Below are 10,114 nucleotides of genomic sequence, written 5' to 3' on the forward strand. Positions count from 1 at the left end.
TTTGGCTGCACTGCACGGCATGTGGGATCTTAGTACCCTGACCAGGGATTGAACCCCTGTCCTCCTGCATTGGAAGTGCGGAGTCTTAACCACTGGACCGCCAGGGAAGTCCCCTCTGTGTCTCTTCCTTGATCACTACCGTGGGTTCCCAGACCCTCTGCCCTTCTAACCCGGATTAAAATCCCAGTCCTTCCTCTTATGAGTTCTCTGAGCTCCAGTACATCAATTTCCCATTTCCTTATCTGTAAAAGAAGCAGGATGTTAATGGTTTCTTGGGGCCATGTGTGCATCTCCATGAGAGAAACCTGTGGGAATGCCCAGACTGTCCCTCTAACTGTGTCTCCCAATCCCTTGTGAGAACCTGGGTCCTTGTGCCTCCAGGTAGAGGAGCCTGGTGTGGGAGCTGAGGATGCTGTGGATTGCCGCCAGTGGACTCAGCACCACCTGGTTGCTGCCGACATCCGTGTGGCACCAGCCATGGCATTGACGCCACCACAGGGCGATGCAGATGCTGATGGCATGGATGTCAACGTGCGTGGTCCAGGTCAGGCATCCCTCCCTCCAGGATGCCCTTTATCCATCCTACTCATGAGAGGTTGCATCTGGGTCTGTTTCTGGGGAAAGCTGGGTGTGTCTGGGTGTCCGTCTGTGGGGGTGTGTGTTAATCAGGACTCTTGGTTGTAAATTTTAATAGCCCAACTCAAGCTAACTTAAGTAAAACAAGGGATTTACTGGCTCTTGTAAATGGAAGCTTCAGGCACATTTGGATCCAGGACTCACCACCTCTTGGCTCCATAGCCCAAGTAGGCTTTTTCCTGCAGGCACTGATAGCTACAAGTGGGACAGGCCTTACAAAACCTTTTTCCCGTATGTACCAGCAGAAGTCCCAGGATGAGTTCTGATTGGATGGACATACCCATTCCTGAACCAATCAGTGTGGCCTGGGGCCTGGAATATGCAGATTGACAGGCCTGAGCTATATTCCTGTCCTTGAAGGAAGGATTTGGCTTTATCTAGGGCCTGAGGATGGAGAATGGGGTGCAAGTAGCCTCCTAAGGGAAACAAGAGCAAATGCTCATGAAGAGTATAGCAGACCATGTTATCTGGATCCTCTTGGATTTGTCTTTGCCACATTTTGGGATATGCCTTCCCCAGCTCTGTTTTGCTTTTGCTCCCAATGACCAGGACCTATGGCTCTCTTTTGAAGCCCTTCAGGTTACTGGGGCCTGAGGTGCTTGGTATTTTATGTCCCTGGGGGCAGCTCCTAACCAGTGGATGCAGGAGTATGAAAGGCTCAGCTCCTTTGACTCAAGCTGGATTACAACTCTGGGGTACAGCTCAGCTTCCACAGTCCCCCTTTGGGATCAGGCTGAAATAACTCTCCAGGCATTTGCCCAAGGTTGCACACTTGTTTGACTTCCTCCCTCCCTCGTTCTGTGTCCCCTACTACCTAGGAGCCCTTCTGTGACAAATCACATGCCCATGAATCCTCATCCTGGGTTGGCTTCTGGGGCACCTGACACAGGTGTGTGTGTGTGATGGGAGGATTTGCCATTCCCTCTTGTGTTTCCACATGTCCCACTTCCTCCTAATGCAGTGCCCTCAATCGTATTCCCCAGAAAGGCCCTGTGTCCACCTCCCTTGTGACACACTCCTGGTCCCTGCAGATGGCTTCACCCCGCTAATGCTGGCCTCCTTCTGCGGGGGGGCCCTGGAAGCAATCCCAGCTGAGGAGGACGAGGCAGAAGACACGTCAGCCAGCATCATCTCAGACCTTATCTGCCAGGGGGCGCAGCTTGGGGCTCGGACCGACCGCACGGGTGAGACGGCCCTGCACCTGGCTGCCCGCTATGCCCGGGCTGATGCGGCCAAGCGGCTGCTGGACGCTGGGGCAGACACCAATGCCCAGGACCACTCAGGCCGCACCCCGCTGCACACAGCCGTCACTGCTGACGCCCAGGGCGTTTTCCAGGTGAGATGGACTCGCCTCTTTGGACTTCAGAGCTGGGACAGGCCTCAGACCGACCTGGGTTCAAGCCCTGGTTCTGCCTTTCAGAGTTCATCTTTCTCATTTGTAAGATGGGGATATATGGGAGTATAGTTTCTGGCAAGAAGCTATTCCCTGAACCTAATCAGTTCCATGGGGTGTATTGGTTGGGGTCCTCAGGGGGCTTAGAGGTGCTTCTTGTCCCTTTGTTCTTGCCATGACTCCTCCTGCTGCGCCCCGTCTCCCTTAGATTCTCATCCGGAACCGCTCCACAGACCTGGATGCCCGCATGTCAGACGGCTCCACAGCACTGATCCTGGCGGCCCGCCTGGCAGTGGAGGGCATGGTGGAAGAGCTCATTGCCAGCCATGCTGATGTCAATGCTGTGGATGAACTCGGTAGGCTGTGGGGGGTAGTGGCGGGTGGGGGCTGAGAGGGTGTCATCTGGGCCCTGACTGTTGGTGTGAACTCACACCCACATGACACCCAGTCAGTGAAACTCGTGTACTCATAACAGGGTTTCAACATAGACCTACACTCTCATGCATTAAAAAAAAAAAAAGGCGCCCATTAGCCCATACTGTGTGGCAGTGGTTCAGGAAAAGGTGCCCTTCCCAAGACACTTCCCTTCCATCTGTTTTGTTAGAAGAACTTACTCTGGTGCCATCTGCTGGACAACTGGTGTAATAAATTTGCAAATCAGCCAGACCTATAGGTGAGGGCCGCTCCGTCCCTGGAGGTGGCTTGCTTGCACAACAGTGACCTGCCCTTGTGTCTAGAGAACCTCATACAGCTGTAGACACACTCGGACTCTTAGAAACATCCTTTGGAGCAGGGGTTCCCAATCTCAGCAACATTGACATGTGGGGTTGGATCATTCGTTGTGGTGGGGGCCGTCCTGTGTAGTGAAGGATTTTTTAAAAATTTATTTATTAAAAAAACTTTTTTTTTATTTTAAAATTTTTATTGGAGGAGAGTCGATTTACAATGTTGTGTTAGTTTCAGGTGTACAGCAAACTGAATCAGTTATACATATACGTATATCCACTCTGTTTTAGATTCTTTCCCATCTAGGCCATTACAGAGCATTGAGTAGAGTTCCCTGTGCTATACAGGAGGTCCTTATTAGTTATCTATTTTATGTATGATAGTATGTATGTGTCAATCCCAGCCTCCTAACTTATCCCTCCCCCCTTGTCCCCCTGGTAACCATAAGTTTGTTTTCTACATCTGTGGCTCTATTTCTGTTTTGTATATAAGTTCATTTGTACCATTTTTTAAGATCCCACATATAAGCGACATCATATGATATTTGTCTTTCTCTGCCTGACTTACTTCACTTAGTATGACAATCTCTAGGTCGATCCATGTTGCTACAGATGGCATTATTTCGTTCTTTTTTATGGCTGAGTAATATTCCACTGTATATATGTACCACATCTTCTTTATCCAGTGTAGGATGTTAAGTAGCATCCCTGGCCTCACCCACTGATGCCAATAGCACCCCACATCTCAGTTGTGACAACCAAAAATATCTCCAGACATTGCCAAATGCCCCTTAGAGGAAAATCACCCCTGGTTGGGAAATACGGCTTTAGAAGAGCACTGTCCAATAGAACTTTCTGTGATGATGGAAATATTCTTAGTCTGTTCTGTTCAATATGGTAGCCACTGGTATGTGCTGTCAAGCACTTGAAATGTGGCTGGAGTGAACAGAGAACTAAATGTTTTATTTCATTTAATGTTTTAACCTTTGTTTTGCCTACTTAAAAAACCCCCAGCTGTACTGACATATAATTCAGATACCATGCAATTCATCCATTTCAAGTATAAAATCCAATGGTTTTTAGTATAACCACATAGTTGTGCAAATATCATCACAATAAAATTTAGAATGTTTTCATCACCTGAAAAAGAAGCCCTCGCCTCTTAGCCATCACCCCTTCAATCCCCCTCATCTTCCCGGCCCTTAGGCAACCGCTAATGTACTTTCTCTCTATATGGATTGCTTATTCTGGTTATTTCATATAAATGGAATCATACAATATGTGGTCTTTTTTGACTGGCTTCTTTCACTTAGCACGATGTTTTTGAGGTTTACAAATGTTGTAGCGTGTATCAGTATTATTTCTTTTTTGTTTTTTAATGAATAAATAATATTCTGTTATATGGATATACCACATTTTGTTAATCCACTCACCCACCGATGGACATTTGGGTTGTTTCTGATTTTTGGCTGTTATGAATAATGCTGCTATGGACAGTCCTGTGTCATTTTTTGTGTGGACATATGTTTTCATTTCTCTTGGGTATATCCCTAGGAGCAGAATTGCTGGGTCACATGGTAACTCTGTTTAACCTTTTAAGGAACTGCCAGACTGTTTTCCACAGTGGCTGCCCTGTTTTACATTCCTACCAACAGTGTATGAAGGTTTCAGTATTTCCACATCCTCACCAACACTTGCTATTATCTGTCTTTTTGTTCTAGTCTTCCTAGTGGATGTGATTTAGTATCTCATTGTGGTTTGATTTGCATTTCCCTGACGGCTAATGATGTTGAGCATCTCTTCACAAGCTTATTGTCCATTTGTGTATCTTCTTTGGAGAAATGTCTATTCAGATTCTTTGCCCATTTTTAAATTGGGTTATTCATCTTTTTATTATTGAGTTGTAGAAGTTCTTCATATATAGTCTAGGTATGTCTCTTATCAAACATATGGTAGGTTTAATATATTTGTAGGTTTTCTTTTTACTTTCTAGATGGTGTCCTTACAAGCACAAAAGTTTTCATCTTGATGATGTCCAATTTATCTATTTTTGTTGTTTTTGTTATTGTTGCTTGTGTTTTGGGTGTCATATCTAAGAATCCTTTGCCTAATTCAAGGTCATGAAGATTTACTCCTATGTTTTTTTCTAAATGTCTTATAGTTTGAGCTTTTACATTTAGGTCTTTGACTCATTTTGAATTATTTTTTTGTATATGGTGTGCGGTAGGGGTCCAACTTTATTGTTTTGCACGTGGAGATAACAGTTGTCCCAGCACTATTTGTTGAGAAAGCTATCCTTTCCCCATTAAATGGTCTTGGCACCAATTTAATTTAATTTAACTTATTTTACTGTTTTTTTTTCTTTTGACTGCCTTATGTGGCTTGTGGGATCTCAGTTTCCCGACCAGGGACTGAACCCAGGCCACAGCAGTGAAAGCCTGGAATCCTAACCACTAGACCACCAGGGAACTCCATTTTTTTTTTTTTTTTTTGTAATTTTAATTTACATAAACTAAAGAACCACATGTGACTGGTGGCTATTGCATTGGACAGCACAGCTCTAGGTACAACTGAGTGAGGTCCACATAGTACCCCCTGTATATGGAGAGTTACATCTATAGGTGTGCACACACATGGACCCAAACACAGTTACTCAGATACTCGTGGCAGGCCTACCCTCCCCCCATCCCAGGCCATATTCTAGACATTTTCTGTCCCCCTGCTGTTGGGGGGCCAGCAAATGAGCCTGGTCCTGACCCTGACCTTCCCTCACTTCCCCCGCCAGGAAAATCAGCCTTACACTGGGCTGCAGCTGTCAACAACGTGGAGGCCACCTTGGCCCTGCTCAAAAATGGAGCTAACAAAGACATGCAAGATAGCAAGGTGAGCCCCAGCCCTTGGCCCCCCTGGGAGTCAGCCCTGGCACAGCTTCCACAGGTGGCAGAGAGCAGGTTGGGGTAGGCTAGTGGGCGCATTCACCCTGCCTGCAGCCAGCTTTCAGGTGTGGGATTTGGGCCCAAGGGGTTTCAATAGTGGATCAGAGGAGGAAGTGTATGGCAGTTGCTGGGTGACCTTGGGCAAGTTGCTTAACTCTTTTGAACCTCTGTTGTCATCCTCGAAATGGGGAAGCAACGGTACCCACCTCATTGCCTCTTTCGAGGATTCAGTGAGCTAAAGCTTTTATAAAGTGCTTTAGCACATCCTCAATACAAGGTAGATGTTATGATTGTTGTTTAAAAACCCTTGCAAGGTGGTATTACTCTCATTTTACAGATGAAAGAGTGAGGCTCAAAGGGGTGTGGGGTTGGATTCCATCCTTATTTAAAATTTCCAAAATTATGTTCATTATGGATTCTTTTTGCATTAATCTTAATTTAAAATTTTTTCGTTAAAATATCATTTATTTCGACGACCCCTTAAATTTTGTGCCTAAGGCGAGTGCTTCACTCACCTCACCCTGGTCCTGGCTTTTGCGGCCTGAAGCTTAGTAGGTGCTGGATGAATGTGGCTTAAAGGAAAGAACTTGCCCAGTTTTCCCCAGCAGAGCTGAGATTCCGACCGAGGTCTGTCTGGCTGGAGAGTATGAACTCTTAGCTCTCAGGTTCCCCCAGAGACAGGAGGCCTCTGTGATGTTAGCCAGAAATTAATCCTGACTCTTGTGACCCTGACATCTTGTGGGTTCTGGGCTGCCACAGGAGGAGACTCCGCTGTTCCTGGCCGCCAGGGAGGGCAGCTTTGAGGCTGCCAAGCTGCTGCTGGACCACTTTGCCAACCGTGAGATCACAGACCACCTGGACAGGCTGCCCCGGGATGTGGCCCAGGAGCGGCTGCACCAGGACATCGTGCGCTTGCTAGACCAGCCCAGTGGGCCCCGTAGCCCCCCTGGCCCCCACGGCCTGGGGCCCTTGCTCTGCTCGCCCGGGGCCTTCCTCCCAGGCCTCAAGGTGGCACAGTCCGGGGGCAAGAAGAGCCGGAGGCCTCCTGGGAAGGCGGGGCTGGGGCCTCAGGGCGCCCGGGGGCGGGGCAAGAAGCTGACCCTGGCCTGCCCGGGGCCCTTGGCCGAGAGCTCCGTCACGCTCTCGCCCGTGGACTCGCTGGACTCCCCACGGCCATTTGGTGGCCCCCCCGCGTCCCCTGGCGGCTTCCCCCTCGAGGGGCCCTACGCGGCTGCCACGGCCACAGCCGTGTCTCTGGCGCAGCTTGGTGGCGCGGGCCGGGCAGGTCTCGGGCGCCAGCCCCCCGGGGGCTGTGTGCTCAGCCTGGGCCTGCTGAACCCCGTGGCTGTCCCCCTCGACTGGGCCCGGCTGCCCCCACCTGCCCCGCCAGGTCCCTCCTTCCTGCTGCCGCTGGCCCCGGGACCCCAGCTGCTGAACCCCGGGAACCCCGTGTCCCCCCAGGAGCGGCCCCCACCGTACCTGGCAGCCCCAGGACATGGCGATGAGTTCCCCGCGGCTGGGGCTCACAGCAGCCCCCCAAAGGCCCGCTTCCTGCGGGTCCCCAGCGAGCACCCTTACCTGACCCCATCCCCAGAGTCCCCCGAGCACTGGGCCAGCCCCTCACCTCCCTCACTCTCGGACTGGTCCGACTCCACGCCCAGCCCGGCCACTGCCACCGGGGCCACGGCCGCTGGGACACTGTCTGCCCAGCCGCTCCCCCTGTCGGTCCCTGGCCCTCTTGCTCAGTCCCAGACCCAGCTAGGGTCCCAGCCTGAAGTCACCCCCAAGAGGCAAGTGTTGGCCTGAGGGCTCCAGGGTTCCTAGATTTGGGGAGGCTGTAGAGACACCCCATCCTGCTTCCTCTCTCTCTCCCCTTTTAGTCCATTTCATTCTCTCTAATCTCTTCTTCTCCTGCACCCCACCCTCCTTGCAGTGTGGCCAAGACAGGTCACAAGCCTAGGGCTTCAGTCTTCCTTTATTTATAAGGGGTGCAGGCTGACCCCCACCCTTTGGGTCTTGTGGTGAGTCTGGGACATGCTCCTGCCTCTCCCCTCTTCCTGGGGCCACCCTCACCCCCCCATTCTCTCCTGCTTTCTTGCCTCTTCTGGCCTCTCTCACTCATGTTCTGACACAGGTGGATTATTATTATTTTTTTTTTTTTACATTTTGTATAGAAACAAATTCATTTAAACAAACTTATTATTATTATTATTTTTTACAAAATATATATATGGAGACGCTCCCTGCCCCCTGCGAACCCCCCAGTGCCCCCGTGGGGCTGAGTCTGTGGGCCCATTCGGCCAAGCTGGATTCTGTGTACCAAGTACACAGGCATGACCAGGATCCTGTGTACCGAGTACACGACCCTGGTGTGTACCAAGTAGGCACCCTTGGGCGAACCCTCTGGGGCTAGGGGTCGGGTGAGACTTGGGAGCCTCCTCCCCACCCCACCTCCCTCACTTCACTGCATTCCAGATGGAACTTATTCTATAGCTTTGCTGGGGGAAGTGCCCTTCTGGCCTGGAGAGCCTATCCCCAAGCCCCCCATCACAGAGTGTGGGCCACCTCCCTTTGGGAACTGGAGGGTGGGGTGACCGGTGGGAATATGAGGACCAGGGGAGACATGTGCATTTTACTTTGTCTCCCTGTAAATAGGGGCCTGCAGGGAGGAAAGGAGCTGCCTGCACGGCACCTCCTCCTCCTGGTACTCCCCTGGCCCAGCCCCAGGGCAGAATAGAAGTTATTTGTAGGCTATTTTTGTAATATAGCTTCTGGCCACAGTCCCTGTGTAGCTGAATCCCCAGGCCTTGCATTGTACAGCCCCCTTTCCCCTCACCACCTAATAAAGGAATAGTTAGCACTCAGTGTCATTGTTCTGTGTCTAGGTAAGGTTGGGAGGTGGTAGTGTGGGGTTTCTGTCTGTTCAGCGCTAACTTTTGAGACAGGCTGGGACCTGGGACCCTCTGCTGCAGTGCTTGCACCTGGACAAACATCTCCTGGAGCAACAAAAGACAAAGAAACTATAAGGGACTAAAAATAACTGTGGGCATGTGCAGTTGGGGCAAATTATGGCCAACAAGATACAAAAAGACCAAAAAAAAAAAAAATCCAACTGCCACTTCTGAAGAGCTGGGAGCGAAAGCAGGATACTATGCATGGCCCCTGCACACAACACCAAAGGAGTGGGCAAACCACCAAAGCCACCCTTCTGGCTCCACCCTTGGACCCACCCTCATCCCATACCTCCACCCTTGGGGAGCAAGCAAACACCGGAATCTGTTCGTTCTCGCTCCCCCCTGCTGCAGCAGGGGTCCCAATAAAGCCTTGCCTGAATTTCTTGTCTGGCCTTTGATCAATTTCTATTGACTAAGGAGGCCAAGAACCCTGGTTGGTAAAAACCTGGGCTCTCATCTTGGGGTCAAACCATTTGGCTTGCTTGCCGGCCACTTTTGCTTCCTCTTTTGATGGATGATTGCCCGGATTGGACTAGGGGTGGCCACCTGACTTAAATTGAACGAGATTCCCTTGCTTGAGAATGTTTTAAAAATGGGGATGCTGAGAAAGCTATCAGTTGGAGTTTCTAAGGCCAAGGCAGGTGGAGAAATATTGATGGCCAGTTTGGGGTGGTGGGTACTGATGAGAAATCAGCAGAAGACTGGAGCTATGCAGGGAGAATCAGAGATGAGCGCTCCAATGGCTCCAGAGTGTTGGAGGGAGTACCTCATTTCCAAACGGAGTATCAATTCCAGTTAACTGAGCATTTATTCCACTGACATGAACAGGTATTTATTAACTGCCTTCTAAGTGCCTAATGCTGGTTCTGCATGGCTCTCACCTCTACTTCATCCTCCCTTGGGGTTTAGAGACAATGCTGCACCGTATAATAAATACGTATACCAGCTTGAATGAGTTGCTATGTCTTGCAAATAATTGTGCCCCAAGACAAGGTTGTGTTTACACTGAGGTCCTCCAGGAAAGGAGGAATTTAATGTTCATTGGTTCCCCCCATCAGCTGGAGCGCTCTTGGTTGAAAGTGACACAAAAAATCTACCCAGCTGGCTTAAACAAACAAAAACCAATTTATTAATTCATATAACTAAAAAAGGCCGGCTTCAGGGGAGATTTGAGCTAGTGGCTCAAATGAGGTCAACAAGGGCTGAGTTCCTCATCTCTACAGATTTTTCTCTGGGCATCAGTTTCATTCTCAGGCTCCACGTGGTACTCAACCCAACTTCTCTTCCCACTCCCACAGCTCCAGCCCTCCTTCTGTATTAGCAAAATAGGTGCAAGGATCATAGACCATATCCCACATTCCAGAGAACTGAGAAGCTTCTAGTCTTGGGGTTGATTTTGTATTGACTTCAAATGGGTCGCATATTTATCCTCTAACCTAGTGTTGCTCAACGTTGGTACTGTTGACATTT

At 49.7% G+C, this 10,114-nt stretch overlaps 1 protein-coding gene across 1 annotated transcript in view; it reads left to right on the plus strand.

Annotated features, from left to right (window-relative positions):
• NOTCH3 (notch receptor 3) overlaps window positions 1–8,550 on the plus strand; it is a 33,275-nt gene extending 24,725 nt beyond the window's left edge. The window contains exons 29-33 of the mRNA XM_068536598.1: window positions 382–544; window positions 1,668–1,972; window positions 2,238–2,385; window positions 5,540–5,637; window positions 6,450–8,550. Coding sequence (XP_068392699.1) covers window positions 382–544; window positions 1,668–1,972; window positions 2,238–2,385; window positions 5,540–5,637; window positions 6,450–7,496 — 1,761 coding nt within the window. The 3' untranslated portion in view covers window positions 7,497–8,550. The remainder of the gene's footprint in view (window positions 1–381; window positions 545–1,667; window positions 1,973–2,237; window positions 2,386–5,539; window positions 5,638–6,449) is intronic.
• The last annotated feature ends 1,564 nt before the right edge of the window (window positions 8,551–10,114 follow it).

The sequence above is a fragment of the Eschrichtius robustus genome, chromosome 2 (genome assembly GCF_028021215.1).
Source record: "Eschrichtius robustus isolate mEscRob2 chromosome 2, mEscRob2.pri, whole genome shotgun sequence".
NCBI classification, from domain to species: domain Eukaryota; kingdom Metazoa; phylum Chordata; class Mammalia; order Artiodactyla; family Eschrichtiidae; genus Eschrichtius; species Eschrichtius robustus.